We start from the raw sequence: 27,243 nt of genomic DNA on the forward strand, positions 1-27,243 counted from the left end.
ATAAACAATTTGCTGGCAGCGTTTTTTTATTTCTGAACATCCTCCTCCCTACTGACTCATTTAACACATAGATTTTTTCAAAATATAAATAGAAAAATCAGTGACAAATTATATTACATATAGTAACTTTCTACTCCAATGTCACAAGACTAAAACAATGCTTTTTTGAATGAGGCATTTTTAGTAAAATTCTACCAAATAATATGATTGTGCTAACATTAGCAACCATAACAAATATGTGGAATGGCATCATTATTTTTGGGATGTCTTTTATTTCACATGAAGATGTGGAAAAAAAGGGCAGTTTTTTCTTCCAGACACAGACCCGACCTTATTCTAATCAAACCTAGCTAAGTATTATTCTTACAAGACAAGCAATAGTAGGAATGGGAACACAAAAGATATTCTATCTACATAGCATAGGAATTAAGGAACAGGAATTAAATTCACTCACAGATAAATTTGTTGGAACCACATCTTTATGAGAAAGGAGAGAAAAAGCTAGTAGTATTTACCACAGTAAGTGACTAACTAACTAATGAATTCTCTTTTTGTATTGGTCAGAAGAATAGTGTTTTCAGTCTATTAGTTTTAGTTACTATATCATTTCTCATTTGTGACAGACTGATTAAAATCAGGCTGGGGTTACTCATTATCATTTTTCATACAGCACTTTCCATTCTAAAATCTAGACTAGTTCCAGAGGAGAACAAAGAAAATACAGTGACTCGATTAGTCAGTTGAAACAAAAATGACAGACTACATGTTCTACATTCTTCTGATGCACTTTTAACTTTGTACGGAAGTATGTGACTACATTAAAATTGGTGTCACAATGATTTGAATTAAAACCCAACCGGAAAGCAATGTATCAAAAAGTCAAGTATTGATGGATCTTCTCATTAAGAAAGAACATGAAGGAAACAGTGAGATTGAGGGTGAGTAGGGTATTGAAACATTTATGAAGCAAGGATATCAAATGGGTTCTTAGTCCTGGAAAATATTTTGTGAATCCCAAATAACTGTCAGGAGCATATTAAATTTGCATATTTGAAAGAGTAAATTACTAATTTAGCATAAATTAATGCTAGATTTAGTGTTTTACAAGAATATTCTGTTTAAATTGATACAAGCTCAGTTACTGACAGTTCTTTGATTTTAGGAGAACATCTATATTCTGGAAAGGTGTGAGACTTGGAAGATATGGCTATTGAAAATTAAATAATGGCTGTTTTTTTCTTCAATATATAAACCTTTATGTCAAAACTCAAGCACTAGTACTACTACTAAATCATCACAAAATAATCAATTTTATTCACTTACATACAGATTTTTGTATGGAAATAATAATTACTTATTATCATGGCTTCCCACAGACCATTCACATGGTTGTTCTGTACATTTCTTAATAGAAACCAGATACCTAAACCAGCTGTGTTTAATTTTCCCCTAAGTTATCTAGTTATTTGTGAAGTCCAGATATAGCCTTAATATATTTGCCTTTGGCTAAAAAAAAATCTCAAAAGGCATTGCCAGAGTGGTGTTTCCCATTTCAGAGCTGTTCATGCTTTTCATTGGTTTACAGTAATGTTTAGCTTTCATTTTTCTGTGATAAGATCCTAACCTCCCAATGTTCACAGAAGCGTCTTTCATCAATTAAAAAGGAGCAGCAACAGAGATAAAAGTACATCTTTGCCCAGCTCCCTACAATATACTGCATATGTTGGATCTGAAAACCTTTGATTCCCACTGTGAAAGGAAGTAAAATTGATGTAGGCTTTTTGGTTTGTTTTGCAGGAAGACAAGGAAGCTGGGTTCGCGTGGCAGATCCTCACACAGGAACCACAAGGGCATGTACATTTCTCCTCATGCTCATGAGTCATAAGAAATTAAGAACAGAAATAAATATTCATTAAAAGGTAACAAAACCATCTATCATTACCTCATGGAAAAAACTGGGTTATTAGGATGAGCTTTAAAACATGCATCTGTTTATTCCAACTAAGCCAAGATATTAGGAAACCTCTAGACCTGTCATTGATGTATTCTCCATTGCTGTGAATCTGATTTTCCAGTGTAAAGTTGAAGACAAAATGTGAGACCTCCTCATTGCGGAAATGTTTCACTCGGGATGCATACTCGTCTGACTGGAGATGTTTAATGACATCAGGAAACCAGACAGATAAGCCGTAGTAACTGTGGAAAAACAGAAAAACTTCAGGCACCAATTTCATTCATTCAGAAATCTGTGTGAGGTGTGAATGAGCAGCTCCCTTGGACACTTATGTGACTGAGCTGTTGCTCCATCAGAATAAAACCCTCCATAATATAGAATTATTGAAATATGCTGAAACCAGAAGATGTCAGTTTTTCAAAGAAGGTATTCCTGATGAGTCAGGTTTGTAACTAAGAACAGACTAACTAACAAACATAGCATTTTGTGGAAAGATCCTGAGTAAAACAGATTACCATAGTGTCAGAAATTTACATGCAGATGATTTTTCTGTCTGTCAAGACTATAAAAAATGGTTTAATCTCACCCACTCTTACCCAAAAGACAGGGTGAACCACACAGCTGTAAGTTTGATCGTATTATCCTTCACTGGGTAGTTGAAGCATCTCATAAATGTCAACCAAATCTGTAAATCATTATGAAACACATTTATTTACATATCTTCAATTATTTTGAACAGTTTTCTTAAAGGCTAGAAGATATTTGATTCTTATTTGCTTGCTTGTTCAGGGCATGAGAGAAAGCAAATCAGCTCTCCGGCCACATTTACTTTAATGCAGCTCAGGATGTGATTTGCTTTCTCAGCTCAAGAACATATTCTAGTCTCATATAAGTTTTTTTTAACCAGGTTGGACTGTGTACAACAATTCAGCCTTATTCTGATCACCTCAAACTTTCTTCATCTCTAGACAACTTCATTTTACTTTCTCAAATAAACCAGGGATTTTCTCAGAAATGTTTTCTTCTCACTTCCCAATAATAGACAAACTATATTCCATAATTAAACAGGGATACAATCACGATTTGATCTATTGTAACCAACCATGGTTAGAAATTGGTGCCTGCACTATATCAGGAAAATGTGGGACTACCACAGGGTCAGAGACAGTATAGCACAATGACTGAGAATGGTGTTTTCATCTCTCTAAGAAGAGGAGAGGAGAGGAGAGGAGAGGAGAGGAGAGGAGAGGAGAGGAGAGGAGAGGAGAGGAGAGGAGAGGAGAGGAGAGGAGAGGAGAGGAGAGGAGAGGAGAGGAGAGGAGAGGAGAGGAGAGGAGAGGAGAGGAGAGGAGAGGAGAGGAGAGGAGAGGAGAGGAGAGGAGAGGAGAGGAGAGGAGAGGAGAGGAGAGGAGAGGAGAGGAGAGGAGAGGAGAGGAGAGGAGAGGAGAGAAGAGAAGAGAAGAGAAGAGAAGAGAAGAGAAGAGAAGAGAAGAGAAGAGAAGAGAAGAGAAGAGAAGAGAAGAGAAGAGAAGAGAAGAGAAGAGAAGAGAAGAGAAGAGAAGAGAAGAGAAGAGAAGAGAAGAGAAGAGAAGAGAAGAGAAGAGAAGAGAAGAGAAGAGAAGAGAAGAGAAGAGAAGAGAAGAGAAGCAGTCTGTTCTCAGAGGTCCCAACACCCATCATACAATGATGACTCTGACCCTGGGTCTAGTCTCATGATATAACAAGGATGTGAGCCAACCAAGCTGCAGATCCTTAAACGCTGATTTAGTAAGATGCCAAATAATAATATTTTAGTCTTCAAGTGCTCTATTTTTGGTCAGTAATTGCAAAAGTAGACAGTTTCTGGAATTTTTTCTTTTCCCTGGGGAAAATGTGATTTTTCCAAACAAAGTAATTTTGTGACAAACCTTGGTTTACAACACTTCATCATAGTTCTAGAGAGATTGAAATTACAGATTTTTAATAGTTGTGAAAAGACAGTTTTGAACTTTTAAAAAGTTAATTAATGAGGACTGTTTCAATTTTTGCTGCAAGGCTCAAAGATGCTATGTAATTTAGGTTTTGCAAAAAAGAAAATTTACAAAAAGAAAAATTAACAAAAGGATAAGAAGCACAGTCCCAGCAAGCTTGTATTAAAATCTGAAATAGCTCTAAAACATTTTTCTAGTAAAACATTTTAAATACCTAAAAAATACATGCAGATACAATGCCTTATAAAGGCATTAATGTACACAATTTATTAGTGAATTTATCATTTTTAACTAATGTGGCTGGCTCATGTTCCTCCTGATAATTTTTCATCTCCTCATGTGTCACCACCTTCCATACATATATATTGATCCACATTGTTAATACATAGTTATTTTGTGCTGTTTATGAATATCATCATGCATTCATTAGCCATCACTTCTGTGAGGACCAATGCAGCATTTACCTCCTCTGAAGCTGGGATAAAGCTCTATGATTCACCTGCATTTTTTTCTGGGTCAGGAAACCAAAACCTTACACTGGTTCCTGATTCCCTCAGTTGTATGGAAAATATATTATTGCAGCTATCAACAGCAGGAGCTCAGCAAATCCATCTCATTTCTGAAAGTTAGTTAAAGAGGAAGAAGGTAATTACAGAATGAAGAGAGATGTTGTTACTTACACCATACAGCTCTGTGCGGATTCTTACAAAACACCTCCTGTACCAAGTTCCAGTATCACTCTCAATTTCTACGAGCTCATCTATCTGCTTTGGTGTTTTGATCCTGGTAACCTAGAAATAAAAACAGTGTTTAAAAAAAATGTAATTAAAAAAAATGTTTGAAGTTTCTGGAATCATGAACTGCCTATGGAGGATTATTGGTGGGGTTTATTACACTCCATCTACTAAAAATGAGCACATACTCAACCTGGGTCTACACTAGACATGTTTTAGATTTATAGAGGAATATTAACACATTGTAATGCCAAAGTCTTTATGGATACAACAGTTTCAGAAAACTCTATATTCAAGGTATGCAGGAAATACATTTCCTTTAGCTACAATAAGCTGTTGCTGTCATATTCTTCTAGAGAGTTGTTGTATATACCCCTAATGCCACAAAAGATAAAACATTAATTTTATCCACCAGTTAACCATGCCCAGAATTTGCCTTCGAATAGTTTCTGACTTGCTATCACAACATTGTTGGAAGTTGTTTGATTAAAGACACAGCAATGAAAACAGAAGTATTAAAAATGTCGTGAATTAATAGTTGGACAACCTTTCTATTATTTTATTATTTTTTCTAGTGTTAAACAGAAAACTTAATGAAGAGAGAAGAAGTTAGGTGAAATTATCTGGAACCATGCATATTATTGCTGTTATGACCAATCATCTACTTATCTAAAGTCAAATGAGATAAACAGACATTGGGGAAAAATACTGAATTACCAGTGACAGAGAATGTAATGCATCCTACAATGTTAATTTTTACTTTTACTTTCTTGTGCAGCAGAACCAGGATGTAGCAGAACTAGGTTCTGATACACAGGAGAGTAAAAGTTAAAATTAAAGAAAAGAAAGAAATTAAAGAAAAAAAAAATTAAATGGCAGAACCATGGTCTTTCCAGACACAGGATCTGACAAACATATACTTCTGTATGGTTTTTGTTTTAGTTTCTACTCTGATCCCAGCTTCATAGTCATATTACAAAAGGTAGTGTATTCATCCATAATTTAAGATGAGTAGAGAACAGAAAGAACATTAATAAAATAGGGAAAGGGACTGACACAGAAGGAAGAAGACAGCAAGAGACTGCATGTTTGGTGTTTGGCTCCAGTTTCTGAAGTTAGACATAGCTTCTGTTTCTTAACAGAATGAGAACACCCACTGCCCCCACCTCCAATGTATCATAGTGGATTACAGGCCATCAGGGAATAGCAATATTAATGATAAAGGTCAATTTTTGAGCCCACTGGTTTTACAGATGTATACTGTTTGAGATGCAACAGCAGCATCATCCCATGAACAAGAACACAGAAAAGCCCACTGAACAGTTTGAGGTATACTGCCCTCATTTCTGAAGTACTACAGCTCGCTGTTTTGCCAGATCATGAATATCAAAAGCCTGTAAACTTCTTGTCATGCCTCCTCCAATAATTGTGTTCGTATCATTGCACTGATCTCCAGCATTTCTTATGTTGCTGTTGAGCAGGACAGGAACAGAAATGACTCCAAGTCAAAGGCGAGAGAATGAACTCTGATTTATTTCAAATGCACCACTCTATTTATGGGGAATATAGCAGACTAATTTCATTGGTCTTAGAGTAAAAACATCTCACACCATTGGTGTGCAGTGAATGACGCATGGTGGCAGAACATATCTATAAACAATGTGAACAACATTAGAGATTAGAGAATTGTTTACATTCCTTCCCAACTGTCTCCCAGGCTCTCACCTGGTTAGAAAACCCTCTCTTTTTCTCTCTGACTGAACAGAGAATATCCACATTCTTAAGCTGCTTTCAGGAAATATATTATTCAAAAGATTGAGTCAAGTCCTCAAAAATTATCTGATATCTCCTACATACACAAATCCTTACCTATCGCTCCTCTAGGCAGAAAAAAAATTACTTTGGAATCTCACTCTTGTGGGCTCAGGGACAGCATTTTCACTGTACTGGGCATCTGACTCTGTTGGAGCTGTGGAGATTGAGGGAAACATATGTATCCTGAGACTAGTGTACGTGACTGGGACAAAAGTTCCCTGGTCTTGGGGGTTCTTTAACATATAAAAAGTCCTATTGAGTCAGGATAATAGTCCATCTGGAACATGCAAATTCAGCATGTCAGTGTATGAAGAATGAAAAAACACCCAAACCCAGAAAACAAGACCTATTTTAATGAAAATGATGCTTCTGTTTAAAAGCAATGGTTGGAAATGTGCAATGTTTATAATTTTAAAAAATCAAGACTTGTTGCAGAGAGAAGTATTTGCAGGAAAAGGAATTAATACATGGCAATTGAGGAGTAGAAAAAATTTTGATTTTAAGGATGCAAAGCTTTTTTTTTTTTTCTTAAATATTTAAACCAAGAGGTCTAATGATGAGGTATTTTAAAAACCCAGGAAGATAATAAAGCATGTACATAAATATCTAATGTTGGTAGTTCCATGACTGAAGATACTATCAATTCATTGGTGTCTGTTAGTGTCACTGCTTCCAGGACAAATTCTTCAAAGTATGAAGAGCCACCCTCTAAATTAATTCAGGAACCAGAATATTCCATTTTGGATTAACTCTAAACCCAACTACTTGTCAGTTGATGCCATCTCTTTCTTGAAGACAATCCCCTCAATAATACGAGTAACAAGAATAAACATAACTTGTGAAAAAAAAGCTTATAGAAAAAGATTAAATCAGTGTAATACAGGAAAATGCATAAAAGAAAATGACACTAAAACTATAGGTGTAATGGAAAAAAGTTACATCATCTGTAGAGTCAGAAAACATACTCTCAAAGTGTGTCTGGTGTAACTAACATTAAGTGGAGGAAAATAGTAAAGCATAAGTCATAGAATGGCATTGGATAAGAAAATGAGGAGTATAGAAAGTTTAGGAGAATTATGTGAATAAATTACTGAGAAAACATGTCACAATATTGAGGACTAACAGAAAAAAAAGAAACTAAAAGGATATGTCAAACAAATTATGCATAAATTCTTTGCTTTCTGGGTTTTATGAGATGAAGTGCTGATGTTGTACAAAAAGAAGAGAATGATGCATTTTCTAATAATTTTAGTACAAGCTAAAAATAGGGACTTCTATATATGTCTAACCTTGACACACAGCGCAGTATTTCTAGTCTCAACTTGATATATGGAGTAGAGTTTTCCTAATGCTCAAGGCAGAAACTGGCAAAATTAATGGCTGACTAATTTACAAAAGTGACTGTAGACGAAGTGTCTGAGTGTCACATTTTAACAACCATACAGACAAAGGCTTGCTAGATCACAAGAGCTGGAAACAACAAGCATGTGTTTTGTTTTGTTCACGACAGCTGCTTTAGGACGTGATTACAACTACGTCAAAGTGACGTGAGAGATTTATCCTTCTGCCCACATTTTCTCCTAGCACATTTCTGTCTTCTTCCTTGTGCTTAAACCAGTACTAAAGAGGGACAGGGTCAGCACTATGGCTGACTGTGAAATCAGTCAATGAATATCAATAGTAGCAGGAGAAAAAAACCCTGAAGTCACCAGGAGCAGGCATATTCTGTCTGAAAGCTGCTCAGATCAGCAAGAGCCAATTGTGAAATTACACCATATCTGTATGGTGTCAGGCAAATCCCTTTACTCAAAAATTAAATCAGAAAATAAAATATTAGATTAGGTGGGATTAAGGGTAGGTCACCAGTGTACCAATAAATGTGGATTTAACACGGTAAATGTGCTAACCAGCTTTCTTTCAAGTTAAATATAGGAATTCTTGAACTTCTTTGTGGAAAGGTTTAAATGGAAGCAATGGAAATTACATTCAAGGCAGCAAACTGCAAATCTCAGTGGAATATAAATTATGTGGTCAGATGGTCATTCCTCAAGAATGCCTGCAAATGCAGAACCTTTAAGAGGATTTCTTAATTGAGTTACATGTGCATTAAAATAAGAAGAAAGCTTCTGAAAGAGGAAAAACATCCCACACATGGCTCCGAGGGAGCAGAGTGCATATACTGCCACAGCTCTGCACAAGATGGAGAGGCCAACTGGATTTCAAAGCAAGAAAGTGCTGTTAGATCCTACTGTATCCAGGAAGACAAGATTATTTTGTATAGTATTCATAAATAACAAACATGCTATAAAAAAATTCCATTTTTGAATTGGCAATTTCTCCTCCAGTAGAAACAACCCATCAATACTTTAAATAGGGTTTTATAATTAAGCCTCAACAAAATGAATTTGAGCCTCCCAGACATTTTGAGAATATTAAATGTTTGAAATTATAATTTAATAGAAATGAAGATGTAGTTTTTAAAACCATTGTTTTACCTGATAAGAATGGGAAAAAATTCCAAATCCTAAAGACAAAACAGCTAACTAATTTGGACTTCTATGTGCCTACTGTTATTGCTAAGGGTCAAAACTTAGTAAATAAAACACAGGTAGAATCTATTAACTATCTTGGTACACCAGATAAAATTATCATGCTGTGGCTTCATACACTCATGAATATCCTGGCCAAAGGCTGATTTCTTAGCAGACGTTGTATATATAACAATTTCAGTAGGAATTCACAATACTTTTTATTTAGGTATTTAGCAATACTCACAGTGAAGACTTTCTCGGGCTGACCACGAGCACGCATGTTTGTGTCATGAATTTGCTTGAGTATCATCCAAGCTTCATCATGTTTTCCAACCTGAATGTTAGAACAAAACATTAAAGTGCAACATACCTACAAATTGAGTCACTACCTATGGCTCATGAATTATCTAAATGCCTGTTTGGTAGAAGTCATGATATAAAACAGAAATCATTTTCACTGGAATCTAGAAACTGTTTTGGAAATTATACCTCCAGCAGGAATCGTGGGCTTTCCGGCATAAAGGTGAGGGCAACCACAGAAGAGACACAAGGCAGTGCACAGACAATCACAAATACTCGCCAGCTGTGGAACTGGTAGGCAGAGCCCATGCTGAAACTCCATCCTGTGAAAGCAGAAATTCACAAAATGTAGACAAATGTTTGAGCATTATATGTGTTACCCTTTATATGTTGCTTCTCGGACATGCAAAATGATACCTATATTTAAATGAAGCCTGACTGATATATTTCCACAAATATTGGTCATCCAAAAAGTAGTTTTACACTATGTTTTTTAGCCTCTTGTATGACTAGTCCTACTGGAAAGTGGTTGTATTATGGATGAAAGGCTTTCTTGTGCAGGGATGAAGAAGCTTCTTTCAATTATCTTAGGAAAATCAATATTAATGCTCTATATATTAGTCATATATATCTATATGAACCAAACAGGGACATCATGACCATGCATAAGAATATATACAAAAAGAAATAGTTTTCTATGAACAATGGAAGTGGAGAGACTTAAAAATCTACACACGAATGATATATTTTCTGGAATTGCATAACTTTCCTTAACATTAACTTTTTCTACAAAGTTGATTTCAATACTGTTAATAAGAATCACCCATGTGAAACGGGAGGACTGCTAGTTCAGCTTTTTAATAAAACATCAGGTTGGTTGATATATTATGACTGGACTACTGAGATGTTATAAGAAAACTAAGAATTTATCTTAAGAAAGTGAAAAGTATTATTTGGGTAACTACCTGCCCTTTTATTGTGGCTTCAGCACAGCAGGAATTTTCAAGTAAAATTTTCAAGGATAACTTATTAAAAGGTGAGTGGAATATAAAAATAATGGTAAAGGACAGAGGAGGTTACTGGAAGAAAATGAAATCTTGGGTAATGAAAGAATTGATATACTGGAGTAATCTATTATTTGCTACCTGATTTTTCTAGGCAAAAGACATAGTTAAATCCCTCTGGATGTCAGTATACAACTGGTAGGACATAGTACCAAATGACCTATTAAATAGTTCTCCAAAGGAGATACTTATGTGAGAAATGAAAAATGTGTTTCGGAATGTAAAGATTTTATGCTGTGGATCATAAACTCATTATTGGGAAAAATTTTCTTTCTCATATTAATGTACTTACATACTACCACATGAAAAATACTATCAACCCATGATTTATTTTTATTCTTTGTCAATGGTTTGGTGGAACATCTTGATGAGTAGATGTGACAATGTGTATGTTTCTGGTCTCCTACAAACTTCCTATGTTTCTGAAATTATATCAGTTTGCTCTGCAGCCATTTAGCACTGCCACCTTTACCTCAGGGAGAAAGGGATAAAATCTGTAAGAGTATTGACAATTAACTTGGAATTCCATGTCATTTTTTTCAAGTAAGACTCCATATTGACATACTTTACTGATCAAAATATCCTTCCAACTAAACAAGGATGCCTAAAAATTAATGGTAAATTTTATTCCAAAATAAAACCTGGAATTAAAATTTACAAATAAAATTGTAAACAAAACAAAAGAAAAGACATAAAATTGTATTAGAATTCACTCTTTATTGATTTCTGGAAAATGTTAACATTTGATCTTATAGAATTTCAAGTCTTAAATAATGTGGGTTTATTTTACTTCTAAATTGTGAAGGGAAGGAAGTAAAGAAAGGTTTACGGTGTGTTAATGAAGCAATTAGAGACCATACCTGTGCTTTGGATATTGTGTACACATTTTATTCTAATAATTAGAATCATATTCTTCATTATGTAATTTAAAGTATAGAACAAAAGCACCTGGTGCAGAATTTGTAAAATAATTTTTTTGGTGAAGTTAATTTTTGCTCTGATCAGTGAGTTCATCTGAATCCCTGGGCAGCTGTGCAATTGCTAGTGCTGCAGGGAAGGCAGCACAGGATGGGAGTTTTCATCTTTCAGAACGTTCAGTATCAGCCAAGGTACTGGCTTTTGTTGTTACTAGAAACTGTTCCAGAAATACACGGAGCCACTGGTATAGTTGAGCAATCTGCCTTTCACAGCTCCAGTTTATGTTTTATGAGATTGAGCTGTACAAAGGGCAGTTCTGCAGTAAATGAAATCAACCTGGCTTTATACCTATTATAAAGCAACAGCAACATCTTGTGCTCTGTAGCCAATCCTGGAAAATGCTCTTGGTAATTTATTTTTAGTTGTCATTTATTAATATAAGTGAACCATACTACACTTAATTAAGAGCAAGAAATGTGCTGTTCGTTCTGCTATCATTGTGACAACCTACAAAACATCTTTTTTTACTCCTCAAAATACCTGAGGGACATGTCAAGTGAAATGTTCATTATAGTTTTTATTGCTTTTGTTCCATCTTTTTCACTATGTACTGTATTAGTTCCTGCAATTTATCTTGTGGTTTAATGTATCTGCCGAATTAATGATAAATGGGAATGTCGTTATTATAAAAAAAAAAAATTGTAGGAAAAAAGCTGGAGCTGCACAGAGCTTTCAGGAGGTTTTTCCTCCTGTCTATTCCAGCACCACCACTAGATCAGCAAAACAAACATGTATTTCAAATGCACAACAAGTTAGGATTTATTTTTATATTTAACACATCCTTTTTCCCCAGGTCACGAGCTAATCTGGATAATGGAGCCATTAGAGCAGCTCTGAATTTAGTTCACAAAGTGGCTTTCATTCCCTTTGTATGCAAGTCTTGGAAGTAAATAAAATTGTGTTCTTGGCTGTAAGTCAATCTCCTTCTCCCCCGATTCATGGCAAAATAGCAAAAGCACAGCAGCACTACATGGCTGCATTCAGTGCACTGCTCAGAACTGGAGCCGACCTTCACCCTTGCTCCCTGGCTATGCTGTACTCAAGAGTCAGTAATCCTGAGAACGGGGCAAGTCACAATGTTTTATGAATTGAAAAACATTTGCCCCAAATGCATCTTGGAAGTAATGTACTGTAGAGCAACCCAAAACCTCTGACGGCTGAATCTGAAGCTACTGCAGGAACCTTTGTGCTAAATACCATCCTCCTGCTCTCCTGGCTGCTGGAAAAGGCCAGTGAATCACAGACATGGCAATTACTGATTACAGAAACACAAGAGCATACAGTGGAGCAAAATCAAAATGTACAAGATGCCAATCTTTATCCAATCACCAATTTATGAGTTGAGCACAATGTCAACAATATCTTCTCTCACAGAACAGCATACTATCAGCCCCATAATATTAGTATATCAAAAAGTTATTATAAAATTCTTGCTCCAAAGGAGAGAAAAGATAATTTGCCTTAGATTTTTCTGATTATATAGAGGGAAATCTGCCCACATTACGATGAATTTTATGAATGTGTAGCACTTGATAAACAGTAAGTACATTCAAGCACAAGGATCCTCTCCTACAGTAGACATACTACTAGAGTCAGGTTTATGGGGATGCTGTGCTAAACTTTCCATAAGTTTACCATAGATCTCTATAAACTCATACCTGTTCCTCTAAACTGCAATGTGGGCAATGAAAAACATAGGTGTCTATAGGCTCTGTATAAACACTGGCTGGCAAGTAGACAGTTTATATATACCAGAGGAATAAAGTTGTGAACACCTTTCTAAGACACTAAAGTTGGCAAATAAAATCCAATCTAATATTGTGACTTTATGGCATGGTTAGCTAAAGACAGAGCATATTGGCGATTTTTGTTCAGTACGAATAAGAGAAACTACTTTCATGACAGTGTCATAAATTGCCAAAACCTGATTTTTCATAGATTACTGTCTTTTAGTAGATCAAAGGAAGGAGTAGATGCAGAAACATACTTAAAAATTACAGATGGGGGAGAAAGAGAACCAATGAACTTATGTTAATTCATAGATTTCACAGATTCTTTCAAAGAATAATTTACATGATTTTATAACTTTTCTTATTTCTGTTTTACCACGCAGCCTTTTGTCAGAAGTCAGCTTTCTAGCCTTCGTTCTCAATATTTTTGTTTGAAATATTTACGGTAACTAAGAAGCGTGATTGCTGTAAATTGTCACTTGGTGGCACTGTTACCGTACTCAATACAAATAAAACTATTGCAGGAAGAATTTTAATGTCAAATTCTGATGTTTTGTTGTGTATCTCCCAAATCTAAACTAAAGCAAAATTATGAGGACTGGAAGTATTTTGAAGCTTGCATCATTTAAGCACCTTATTACTGCACTTATATTTTTTCTGCCCTGGCATTACCAATTTTAACTGTCAATGCCATCTAGGATTTGAGACCATATATTGTAGTGCTACTCATTAGAATAAAGGTGAAACATCACTGAAAAAAAAGAAAAGTTCAGGTAAGTTATGTAGCTGAAGAAAATCTGCTGCACATATTTACAAAACTGGATGGAAACTATGATTTTATACAATTACAGAAATGATGTCTTCAGAATTCTTCTGTGTTATATTACTGTGAAATTCCAGTAGCACATAGTAGAACACTTGTCTTTTCTGTGATTAAATTATTAATATCACCTAGGAAAAGCAATGTTATTTTTAGCCTGTATTGAGAGTTAGATACTCTACAAACCTAGTCTCAGCACGTCAGCTGCTGGTAATTTCTAAGAAGGAATTTGGAAATGAAATAGCTGAAGTGTGGCAGGCCATGACAGAGGGAATTAACAAAGGTGCATGGCTCTCCAGCTAAATGCAACTAGCCCTTGAGGATCACCAGTTCAATGGAAGAAGAATGTAAAAGTGTTCAACAGATGTATTTTGCAAACACATTAGACTAAGAATTGCTCTGCTGACACTTAAAATGTGATGAGAAGGAACAAGGCATTTTCTAAAGACACATTTCCTCTGTCACAGAGGAAGGAGTTTGTAAGCACAGACCCAAGTCACTCCTCTGTGTTGGCACTGATATTTATCCGAAGACCATTGAAAATCAGGTCTCTAGCCACTCCCATGGCAGTATTTTGTATTCTGACAATCGCTGGGACAGCTGAAAGAAGAACAGATCTTGCATAGAAAATAATTTGCTCTCAAATATTATCAAATCTATTCCTGCATAACACTGTAATCCAGAGGTAGTACCTCTGATCAGTGACATTAACAGTACACATTTTAAATTTCTCTAATACCTGCTGTAGAACTGCCCTGAAAAGTTTTACTTTTCATTAAGGATGATATTTGTGTATCTTCATATTTCAGAAAATGTTATGGTATGATATATGCCCAAAATCTGAGGTTTAGTAATGACAAGTAAGGCTTCCACTTGCATGGAAATGCTAATGTATGAGGCCTGATAGGAAAAAAAGAACCCACAAAAAATAGTTTCAAATCAGAATATTTAAAAATGCTGGGATGGAAGTAGATGTGGGGGGAAGGTAAGGGAAATTTGTAAGTCGTTGTGTGCATGGTTTGAAATAGTCTGTCTGAAATCTGACTTTCATTTGGCCCTGAAGTATGGCTGTATTAAGATGCTGTGACTCACAATAGTCAATGAAGTCAAGAAGATAATATTTTAAATGAAGAAGAGATGAACAGATTTAATCATATAAGAGAATTAAGGCAGTATCCCTAATAAGAGAACTGCAGGTACCCATTAGTCTGATCATGTTATCTATCTAATCTTGGCAGAAGCTAGAAGTGACAAGGGGTGACTAATAATTGGTCTATTTATGATTATGAAATCAGAATCTCTCTTGCCTCCCTAGTAGATAAATATTAAAACCTGTAGAGTCTTGAAGCAGGCTGTTGCCAGTACTGGGCCTAATGGGAACAGCATGCCTGTATCTTGAGTTGAACAAAGGAAGCTATCCTTGCACTTCAATTTTCTTTACTGGGAAGGCTACTGGGCCAACAACATAAAACAGAGACATGAATATGACAAAATCACTCATTATCTATTCATATGTTATGAAGTCTAACAGGGCAGAAGAGAAGCTATACAAAACCAGAGAGCAAGGGCTTGCAAACTAAATTGACCATTATACATTGTCTACAAATTGACCCTATATAGTCTCCTTCAGGGGACTGTCCCAAGTATTCAGAAGGTAGCTGTTCCAATAGCTATAACAAACAATGGCAAAAGAGTAAAGAGCATTCACAAGAAGCAGCTTATGGTATTTTCAGAATTGTTTTTGCCTCTTCAGCCCTTTCTATATGACTTCAAAAGTATGATAGCAAGAGCATTGACTTACAGTTCACAGAGCTGGACAAATTCCATTTTAACTAGTGTAAATCAGCACTAAAACAAATTGTCACCTCTACAGATAAATAGCATGTTAAAAACAAACAAAAAAACCTTGACTTAGGAACACTTGCAGAAAACATTCTGTCATGAATGGTAGGTGCAGGAATTACCTGACATCAAACTGACAGTTGACAGAAGAGGAAGATTTCTCTGCCTCTTAAGTTATCTTACACAGAGCCATACAAGTTTATGCCCTTTAGTTTGTCTCCAAGCCACCACCCTCCATAACATCATCCCATTATATGGCAAGTTTTTGGCAATCTGTAGGGATTTATTGTGGTTTTCTGTATATTTGTATGATGCATCTCTATCTATCAAACAGGAACAGTAATATTTACTCAGGTTAAATCTTAACACAATCCTGTAAGACCTCAGTAACACTGAAGAGGTGTAAAAATAAGATATTAATCAGAGCCAAAATACAGATAGTTTTGAAAGAGACTATACTGTTAAAATCCATAAAGAAAGACATTGACATGGAATGCAAAGGCATTATCGCATAAGGGGAGAATGAAATATAGGCATCATGTGTTGGGGTGGTTTTATGATTATACTTTTTCCCCTAATCATCTCCCTTATCGGCAGGAATGGCTGCTGTAGCTTTAAGATGTCCCCAGGGGTGGGGCTGGGAGCCTTGAGCTCCTGCTGGATTTGGTTCAAACCTCCACTTTCGGTGTGTTGCGGGCGGAGTCTGATGGGATGCTACTTTGTTCCTTTTGCTGGACTAGTTTTTGCTAGCTTGAAGCAAGATGGGTGTGTTTTTGTTTTGGTTTGTTTTTTTTATTTTTTCTTCCCTTCGCCTGGAGGCTGTACTGGGAAACCTCTCAGCAGTTTTTTCGTGGTTTTTTTGGTGCTGTTCTGGGGATTTTTATTGTTTTGTTTGGGTTTGGTTTTTTCCCTTGAACTGTTTTGACTTTTGTTTATTTTTTTTTTTCAGTCCCTTAAAGAAGCCGGCAGGGGGCTGCCACGAAGCCCAGACCTCAGAGAAGCTGAACCAACATGAGAAAGGTCACTAAAACCCACCAGTTTCCCCTGCTGCAAGGAAGAGACTAACTCCAGAAAGGTTCCCATCTGCCTGAGCAGCTGAGAGTTAAAGGAATAAAGTATGTATTTATTAAAAGGCCTTCAAAGGATGCACCTTGGGCAGTACAAGAGCTTGGCTGGGGCTCTGCCCAAGATGGACCCAAGATGGACAACTGGTCATGAGTTTTCACACTTTAATAAGTTTTGATCCATTTATATATTGGGGTTAATTGTCCAGTTACAGGTTCAGGTTATGAAGTCCCATCCTCCCAGACTGCTCTCCTCAATTCACCATTGATATAAAAGGTATAAAATCTTTTTAGGCCTGAAACTGCAGTGGTGTCCTTGGTTCCTAGGCTGGAAAGGGATTGTTTTGTCTAAGTGCCCTATGAAGAGAACTTGCTAACACCTTATATGCATTTCAGAGTTGCACACTAAGGCAGTACAAAATCTGAAAAATATGAAAGCTAAAACTTAAGTCATTGTTCCGAGTAAACTGCCCAAGTCTGCTAGAAATGAGTGTAGGAAAACAAAGGTCAACTTTTGTCCAGGGCTCAGATGAAAAGAGCTATGATACGTAATCAAAAACTCAAAAGTTTTATTTTACTTTAAATGTCTGCTTTTGTCACATTTCTGCACGTAAATTTGATTTAGAAAATTTTCTCATTTTAGTTAAAGACCTAATATAAAGCTACATTATATGGCACCATTCACAGTCCTATGGAAACAAATACTTTTGTTACTGCTCTGATGCTCTTTTATATACACATTTTGAATCTTCCTAATGCCTTTGTAATCCCATTGATTTAGGGGGAAAGAAATAGTGCGGGGATGGTTATAGGTCAGTGGTTTATATCCTCCCTGAATTTAATGACCACCAGACATTTTTCAAATGGATTTGTAGAATACTACATAGCTGACTAAGGCTAACTATAGAGGAAAGATTTATTTATCTTAATTTTTTTCGTGTCCATATGTCATAGAAGCATTTTATGAACACCCTGCTATCAAAAACCAGCAGTAGCTGAACTTTCTTAGCTTGAAAACAAGATAAAAGCAAGCATAAAAATTTAAATGTATTTTTCCAGTATGAACAAGATCTATTCAATAACTACATTAAGTTTACAATCAAGACTTAAAACTGTAAAGATGATGTTTTAAGTGCTCAGATATAAAAAAGTAAATAAAAAAGGATAGGCCACCAAGGGTTAATATGTAGCTGAAAATCTCATTACAAGAACTGTGGCACATAATTGATCTGACTGTTTGGCTCACTGAGTCAGTGGCCCCAGAGATTTATGTACTCATGCATTTCTACAAAGTCCTGGCTTGGGTCTGGCTCTGTGCAGCTGTTCAATGAAGGCTCTTCACAATCTGCAAAACAAAGAGTAAAATTTGCCAGCCACAACACTGACAACATCACAATTTAGAGGCTTGTCAGGCTAAGAAAAGGTTATGTCAAGCTTTTCAGAGATGATGGTTCAAAGAGATGCAATTAATGTCAGAAGCGAGGGAGACAGAACATTAAGAGATGCTGCTGTCAGGGCTTTAAAATAACATGGCCAATGTTGGCACCAAGACCATGCAACCAAATGCCACTAAAATGTGCTTCAAATGTTGTATGAACTTTGTGGCAGCACAGAACTTCATTTGTATGTAGCTTTAAATTTGTGTTAAAATTTTACCTTCATTCTCCTATGTGTGCTTAGTAGTTTTCCACTACTTTATTTAAGAATTGAAAAGTGGCTTTGTATTAATTTTGAGGCATCTGTTCGGACACTGCCAAAGAATACAAAAAGAGTAAATCATTGAGTGTAGACAGAATCCACTTCCACACGAAGACAATGTAAAATTGTCAAATGACCTGTGCAGTAGCCATTATGAATGAAGTCCATAAGGAAACACTTGTCTGCAACAAAAATCTCGTCATATTGTTGTCCTACCCATATACAAAATACAGACACAATGATATCTATTTATTCTTGTGTGGTGCCCTCCACCGTCTATCCACAGCCATGAGATTACAAATGGTGTAATGTAATGAGTTGTTGCAGAGACTACTAAAAGCAGCAGTTAGATGTGGAAACTAATTGAAAATGTAAGTGTTCTTGTCCTGCTCCAGGACTCCCAGTGATTTATGTGCATCTGGACTAAGGATATTTAAATAATGGGTTCGTGGAAAAGAAGGAAAGAGAAGCAATTAATCAAAAAGGACAAACAGTAAAAGGCACAATGAAACACTGTAGCTTATGAAAAGAAAATGGGGCCTCCTTATCTAGCTTAACATAGAGACAAAACATTAATTGAAATGCTGGAACAATATTTGAAGAATACCAAGAGGACATGTCTTTTATCAGTGACACACATTCTACCTTTTGTGTGCTGCTGCAGTGTAACAACAGAATATCTCAGTAATTCAAGAAACTCTTTCAAAATTTAACTATTATATTTATTTGTTTGAACAGTGTTGCAAGAAAAATCTTATTTTCAATGAGCATTTCAATGCTGTGATTAAAGTATTATTTCCTTTTTTTGCTATTTTGCTTGCCTCTTGTTTTCTCTTAAAAAAAAAATCTAATCTAACAGCAGTCAATTGAACAAGGCTGGTCACATTTCTGGCCTTACTGCACAGACTGTAGGGCCTTTCTATACATACTGTGAACCATGGGTCAGAAGTCTTGAATTCAAACCCTGGTCAAACTTCCAACAAAGTATTTTTTGCACGCTCAAATCAGTACTAATAATTCTTGGTCTGTCATGGTGGCAGTGGGAGGTGGATTTTGCCTGTAAGCAGACAGTCCCAGTGTTTGAAATGCAATTATCAAGGAAAGAATGAAAACATAATATATTAAGAAAACAGAGAATTATTTTACATTCTTTCTTTTATACAGCTTCATGACTTCCTTGAGAGTCTAGAATCATAAAGGAATCAAATGTTTGTAACAGACTGAACTAAATAATGTTTTTTTGTTTCCAGAGGAGACAAGTGTGGTTTTGTATATGCTTTATCTCATGATTTTTTCATCTGTTGTAGAGCAGTCACAAAATCAAATACAAGTTTTTTGTGATTTAACTTTAAAAATATTAATAAAGAAATCTTAACAGATTAGCATCTTCCTTGTTTCTAGATGTGAAAAGCAAGGTTAATGTCTGACACTTCAGGTACTTCTGCTGGTCAATCTGAACAGGTTTGTAAGGCAACTTTATTAACCTGAATGTAATTTTCCTTAAATTATACTCAAGGCCAATTTATTGTGGGAAACTGAATTTTCATTAAGAGTGAGGCTGAGAAGTTGACAATTTTATTGTCATAAGAATGATTGACTATTACTACAGGTTTTGTGGGAAATTATGTTTATGGCATTGAACAATGATGTTTATGGCAACAGTCTGTTCACCTGTCTGTCAGTTCCTCCACCAGCATTCTTTAAAGCCACTAAGCTACTTCAATCAAATGTCAAGGAAGTAATAGTCCCAAAGATAGTGACATTCTCCAAAGCCTTGTGAAATATACTGCCCAGGCAGAGAAGAGAGAGTCCAGCAGAAGACGAAGGAAAAGGCAGGAGATATCAGTGGTCCCTCCTGGATGCTGGAGCCTACCTGGGGATAGGGAATGCAGCATAGCCACCCAATCCATTGGCTTTGGCACTGGTCTTACCCAGGCCAAAACGAGTTGCTTTCTACCTGAGAGCAGCTAGGCCAGAGCAGGGCTGTATTGCACCAGGGAGCATGGTGAGAAGTGTGGGTATCTGAATGTTTCTTATAGCAGAGTCCTGGGGGAAAGAAGGGGGAACTGTAGAGACTATAGCAGAAAGGGATCTAGAAAAAGCAAGGACAAATTAAAAGGACTGCTGTGATGCAATGTTGTAAGCAACATACGGGAAGAGAGGGCAGAAGGGAGTTCACCTGGATCAAAAGGTGATTGACAGAACCCCCTAGAAAACTGTGCCTCATATCTTCATTGCTCACAAAACAATTTGCTAGATTTTTACTGAACCTCTCACTAAACAAATTTTCTCTTTCACCCTCGGCCTGAAGTGCCAAGGAAAAGGTTATATTTGAAGCTCACTAATGAGCATCTTTAGTGCTCATTAAGTAGATGTGCTAAAAGCTACTTAAACTTCTAGGGCTTGCAAAAATAAACATTGAAATGACCATATCAAACCCTGCATTACAGCACAGAAAATAAAAAAAACTGATAAAGTGGTTTGTTTTGCTAAGGGAGATTTGCATAAGCAGCTCCTCTAAACTCTGCTGTACTCTGTCATTATTGCTGTTCCTAAAGATGAAGACTTTTTTAAAGTACACATTCGATGTAATATAATTTAATAGGATTATTTCAAATGAGGAACAATTCACAAGTAGAAGTTGATAACTCATGTTAACATTGAAACTGCCTTGTACACACTTTAATTAAATCAGATTTTGAAAAGTACAGATAAAGCTTCATTTGCAGAATACCTGATTAACATAAGTGCACTAAATATTTGCAGGGGGGAAGCATAGCACATTGGGGATCAATCACTTTGCCTCTTAGAGGAATGTAAACCAGATCAACAGATGTTGCATGACGTAGTAGATGCCTTTATGTCTGATCTATTCCATTTCATTTGTGAAGGCTGATTCTGAAGACAGAAGATATATCAGAAAGGAAATTGCATGAGCTAAATTTGAAGATTTATTCTTGTTTTAAATTTTGGTTGACATATTTCCTCCAAGTCTTAAAAAAGGACAATATATTGATTGCAAACTCTGCAGATTTCTTGGCACTTTCGTGGGCTTTTTACAGCTGAGAAAAAAAATCATGGTTCTCTTCCCCAGGCCATCTTCTTTGGCATTCTCTTTGTACTGGATAACTGATGAAATTCAGATACCTTCAGCAAAAATAGAAAGTACCATATAATAGAAAATAGTGCCCTGGGTTCAGTTTTTTCCCAAATAGCTGTTGCTATGGCATTAATTTGTTCTGAACTACTATGAAAAGGGAGATTTTTAAAGATATGTTTGAGGAAAACAATAGGAAAGAAAATATTAAGGAGTCAGAGTTTTTTAAAATTGAGAGTCCAGAATTTTAAAAATTAAATAAGGACCACCTTACAAATTTCTTTATCTACCAGTGCAGGATTATTTGGTCAAGAAGCTTTCTGTCTTCCATCTGGAGCTACCAGCCAGAATAATTTTATAGACATGCATTTTCCTACACGTGCTGGGAATATTCAGTTCACCTTCTTTTTCCGTTTTTAAAAAAAAAATTCTAATATTTTTTTAATTTGCTATTTTCTAGTCTACCTCAACACAAAGTGAAGGAATAGTATCTGTTTAATAGAACAGGGGTGAGGGAACTTTGAGGGCCATTCATTGCATCAACTTGCTTCAAACCAAAATCCACAAAGGCCCCTGCAACAGGAGTTTCAGTGCCTGAGGTTTTTCTTCTTTCATGGCAGTTTCATTCGGATGCTTAATTGACAAACCATTATAAAATCTTTTTCATTATCTGTACTACCATCCCTTGACGGAAATATCAGATCAATCTCTGTAAATCCACACTTAATAGCTCCTACCACTCAAAAGGGTCCAGGTCTGCTTACCAGAAGTGCTGAAAGATGGATGCCTCCTAAGATCCTTCAGCTTTTATTGCTCATCAAGCACTAGTACTTGCTGTGCCCTAAGCTTCGAACCCACAGATAGTATGTAGCAATACTGTGGGAATTTTTAACCCAATACCACTGCTGCTGTGTGACACCGAGAAACCCTTTAGCCCAACAAAAACCCAGATAGAATAAGGGAGTTAAAAGGTTTTCTTTTTTCATATCTGTGCCACAATTTTAGTCCATCATCTTCTCAGTTAAATCTGCAGCAGGCTGAGAGGTTAATTCCTCCATTAACACTGCCTGATGCTTTGCATGCTGTGAGTTGCACAGTGAGCCGGAATCTGTCTCCTCATCAGCATAGTTGCTGCATGCAGCTCCGCTGCCTTGCCTGTTTTTCTACAATACAGTTCATGACACTTTCATGCAGAAGGCGATTTCATTGCTGTTTTGAAGATAGGTTTATCTTTTTTATCTTCAGTTGGATGACACAAAAATGGAGCAAACGTGACATGGAAAGTACAAAAAAAAGATATTCTTAAGCTACCATGATAAAGGGTGATAAAAGTATCACTTTCATTTCCAGTAGAGCAAATTTCTTCTTCAATTGAATTGCTTTACCACAACAATCTTCTGCTACAAACTGAGAAATTTTTTTCAGGCCACTTTGCAAGCCAGTTCTTACTCAAAAGTAAACCAGATTGGTCCATTGTCCTCACATTTGCACTCAAATAGAAGCCATTATGGACTCCTGGGCCTAAAAAAATACTTATCTAATTATGGAAAGTAGTATTAAGAACAGTCAACAGGTCTCCATTGGTAGATCTAGTGAATTTAGCGTGGTTCTAAAATGTTAAGGACAGTCTGCAGTTTCATGTGCCCTTGACAAAAATCTTGAATGGAGACTCTGTAAATATATTTGCCAGTTCATATTAGTACTATAACAACTGTATTTAAAACTTAAATTCTATCCTATCTAAATTAAGTCCCAGTTTCTGCCTTTTAAACTCATTTAATCATATTGACTGGAGAAAAGTAAAAAGCAAAAACCTTCAGAGAGAATAGACGTGAATATATTTTACAGACCAGGAAATGAATACAAAAATTTCCAGTAGGAGACATAATTAAAAATTCTTTAAACAGAAGTTATTGTTAATATTTTAAATACAGTGCTTTGCAAGTCAAGAGTGAATGCATTATTTGGAAACTTCTATGTCTGTATTTTTAAGTTCTGTTACAGTAAAGAACTTCCTCTCAAAAAAAACGCACTCAGGAAAAAATGGCTTTCTCTAGTAAAACTGTAATGACTGAAGTAGAAATATAATTTGTGACTAGTGACAAGTTTATAATTTGTAACTGTGACTTTTAGTCAGAGAATAAAACACTAGTTGTTTGCTGATGCAAGAGAAAACTCTGCTGGAATAGAGAACATCTTAATACATTCTCACTTACGACCAGAGAGACACATTACACCTAGGCAGGAAATCTTCACTTCTGAAATGTAATGCCATTTCCTTAGACTTCTTATTCCACACTTTTTTACTTCAAATTTGTTTCCCGAATAGTGCTAAATACCTCTCTTATGAACACAAGTAAGTGTTCCTCAATTTAGTGGGAAAAAAGTGATGAGAAATGAATATGTTTAGGTGAAGGTCTGTCATGCAGTGTGATTACAGTGTTCTGAAAGAATGTTTAAACTTAGTCTGATTTGTACTGAATGTGTTAGAAAGAAGTATTTTTTCCTATTTCCTTGATTCTGTATTATTAAATTTGAAGTGGTTTAGGGATTAATGGAGCCTAATAGCCTAATTGAATTGGAATCTTTTGGATATTTATGGAGGTAGTGTCTCTGTCTCTGGCCACACAGTGGAGATTTGTTCACTAATGTCATTTGACATGGCTATCTCTTCTCTTCTCTGGTTAATACCAGAAATGGGGTGTGAGAGTCTGGAAACAGCTTCAGGCTTCACTTGCAGCTTATGCTGTAACAGCCTGGATACCTGCACTATCCTATTCTCTGCCTTGCAATCTAATTTCTTTTTGGTCAAGAACTCCTCTTCTTGTTCAAGAATAAGATTTAAGAACCAATTAAGTCAATATTTTTTATGACTAGGTAAATACTCTAGGGAATGTTACCAATTTCAAAAGATTTCCCTATAGTCCATAAAGCCAGAAAAGGCTTGTATGACTCTTACAGGCAAAACACATAAAATTAGACATAATATCAAAACTGATAAAATAAGGACACTGAAATCCTTATCTAGCTTCCCTTGATGCTAAGTTTGGAGATATGTTACAATAAAAATTGGGACAGATTTTTACAATCATGGCACAGAATTTTTTTCTTTTTTAATAACTGATAAAACAACTTTCATAATTCTTTTTCATTCCTATTCTCAGAATAAAAAAATAAATTGTGTGTAAAAAAATTTTTAAGATATCAGTATCTGGATTTTAAACTAAAATTTCTCTTAACATTCTTCATTATTTGAAAAATGAACATTTTTGAACACTATTGTAATACACAGTTGAAGTCTTTGACATATTTGAACTACTCTACCTTGAAACAGGATGCTAAAATTAAAATTGCATTTGCAGAAGTATTTACAGATGATTGTTGTTTCTCCTATCTAGTCTGATAAAAGCACTGTAGAGAGGAATTTCTTTTCAGCAGTCTAATCTGGGACTTTTAAAATTAGTTGCAATTAGAAGCATTTCTCTGCAGATGTTTCTTCTTCACAGCCTGAGCTCCAGTTTAGGAGACCTTGAACAAGTCTACACAAACTTTCAGTTTTTAAACAATGGCCAACAGATATATAAATCAAAAAGCCTTGATACAGAGATGCTCGTCTTCCTGATGATGTTAGCCTTTCCATATGTGGTGACTGCAGCACTGCATCTCACTTATCCCTCATTTAGCAACATGCTGATGTCAAAACAACAGTTATCAACACTTTATTTTGTGTTCCAGGGCATTGCTCCTGTTTCAGACTCTGCTATGCTGCTTGAGGAACAACAGAGATAAACTGTTACATATAGAGAGTAATCTGTGTTTTCTCCCAGAAAGATATAGCTAAGTGTTCAAAGGGCAAACATACATACTTAGGTTCACTATCCGCTTTGGGCTAGATAATGTATACTTATGAATCTAGGACTTTTTAAAAGTGGCTTGTATAAGGAGTACAAATGAAAGGAATACATTGGTAAACAAGGGAAGAAAACAATATTCAGAAGTGTTCTACTCAATGACATTTATTGCTTTTTTTACAGATGGAGCTTCATTCACTGCTATTGAGTAACTTCTGAGTCCAGCTGAGAAAACCAAACATTGTCAGGTCCTCAAGTGAGAAGCAGAGAACACAGAAATGCCCATGCACAAATATAAATGCAGTTTAAAAGGGGGTGGGTAGGTTATAATTATGTTTTGCTTCCTGGTCACTGAAGATGTGAATGATGAGAAATACAGAAAGGGATTTGGAGGAAAATCTCTATCTCTACTTAATTCTGGCAAAATGAATCTATGTAGAAATTATTTAGAAATAGTAAAAGAGAAAAGAACCGGAAGAGCCTCCCTGTAAATGCATGTGATACAAATGGTGTAAACATCTGAATCAGCATTTTCTTGACCTGGAATGTTTCTGGGAGGGGACACCAATGTGTGACCACACTCCCCAAATGCTGGAGCAGGGTTTGCCCTGGGAGCCCTTGGCGATGTCTGAGAGCTTGGCACAGTATTATGACAATAAAAGAGTTTGTCTGAACTGGAGAGATTTCACACTAATACTAGGAACTAAGACTAGGTTTTAGACTTCCAACATAACAAAAAAGTCTAATTTAAAAGTAAAGACAGTTTTAAGACCTCATCAAAACCCATAAATACGTTCTGTTTAATTTTTACAAAATGATGTACAAACCTACTTCTTTTACTCTGAAAAAGGATTCTTTTGATAGCTTGTTTTTTCTGGTCCTTTTTTGATAATTTTAACATATCTTAATAAACTGAAGGAGTGATTTATAAGTCTAGCACTAAAGCATACTATGTTTTGAAATTGTTTTTTACTTTCTCTTGTCTTATATTATTTAATAAATATTTTTTGCAGGTGGAAAAAGCAACAACAAAAACAAGAACAACAAAAAAAAACCACAGTGCAGCACTCCTTTTTGTTGCTGATATTCTTCCACAACTAAACAAAGAAGAAATGTTTTCCCTGTAGTGACACTGGTTTGGTATAAGTGTACTATATTAAAATATACTACCACGTGATGTTCTAAGAGCACCTCAGTAATGGATATAAAGTTATTTATAAAATCTACATTAAATTAGACAACCTATGTAAAGCAGTCTGTCATCATGCTTGCATTTTCCACTGAAAGATAAAGAAAATAAAAGTCCATAGGAAAGAAAAAAAGTACTTGGCATCCAGAGCAATTTACTACTTGGGAAAAAAAAATCCATATTGTGCCTTGTCAGCAGAAATTCCTGTCTTTGCTTCCAGCAGTTCAAAGTCAAAAGGCAAGGTTGAAGATAGAAATTCAGGTTTAGTGGACTGAACCATAAAACAATTTTAATGCAACAGTCTAGATATTTGATTAGTCTGCATTATTATAATTTATTTCTGGACATTATCACTTGCTAAATGTTCCCATCACTTCAAACATACCTTCACAATATAGCTTTGATAAACCTAATTTCTTGGCTTAAGGAAGCTGCTTTGGATGCCAGCTCACAGTGATGTTTTACTTCACTTGGGGCCTGTCAGAGAAAACTGCTTAAGAAGTTAATTTTTAAGAACCTCTGAGCAGTCTGAGCAACCCTGGAGACCTGTGAGCACTTCACTAAAATGCAAGCACAAGAGACAAAGAATTGAATCTATACCTCCAT

General features: G+C 35.8%; 1 protein-coding gene and 1 long non-coding RNA gene across 3 annotated transcripts in view; one reads left to right on the forward strand and one right to left on the reverse strand.

Moving 5' to 3' along the window:
* SV2C (synaptic vesicle glycoprotein 2C) overlaps positions 1-27,243 on the reverse strand; it is a 109,435-nt gene that overhangs the window by 21,464 nt on the left and 60,728 nt on the right. For both annotated transcript variants that reach the window (XM_068176869.1, XM_068176870.1), the window contains 5 exons: positions 9,494-9,627; positions 9,249-9,338; positions 4,605-4,715; positions 2,551-2,639; positions 2,032-2,196 (listed from right to left, as the gene is read on the reverse strand). In XM_068176869.1, the coding sequence (XP_068032970.1) occupies positions 2,032-2,196; positions 2,551-2,639; positions 4,605-4,715; positions 9,249-9,338; positions 9,494-9,627 (589 nt within the window). The remainder of the gene's footprint in view (positions 1-2,031; positions 2,197-2,550; positions 2,640-4,604; positions 4,716-9,248; positions 9,339-9,493; positions 9,628-27,243) is intronic.
* LOC137465044 (uncharacterized) lies at positions 18,809-25,978 on the forward strand. The gene is made up of 3 exons (XR_010994542.1): positions 18,809-18,871; positions 19,902-19,961; positions 25,632-25,978. It is a non-coding gene; the product is annotated as an uncharacterized lncRNA (long non-coding RNA).

This window comes from Anomalospiza imberbis, chromosome Z (genome assembly GCF_031753505.1).
Source record: "Anomalospiza imberbis isolate Cuckoo-Finch-1a 21T00152 chromosome Z, ASM3175350v1, whole genome shotgun sequence".
Taxonomy (NCBI): domain Eukaryota; kingdom Metazoa; phylum Chordata; class Aves; order Passeriformes; family Viduidae; genus Anomalospiza; species Anomalospiza imberbis.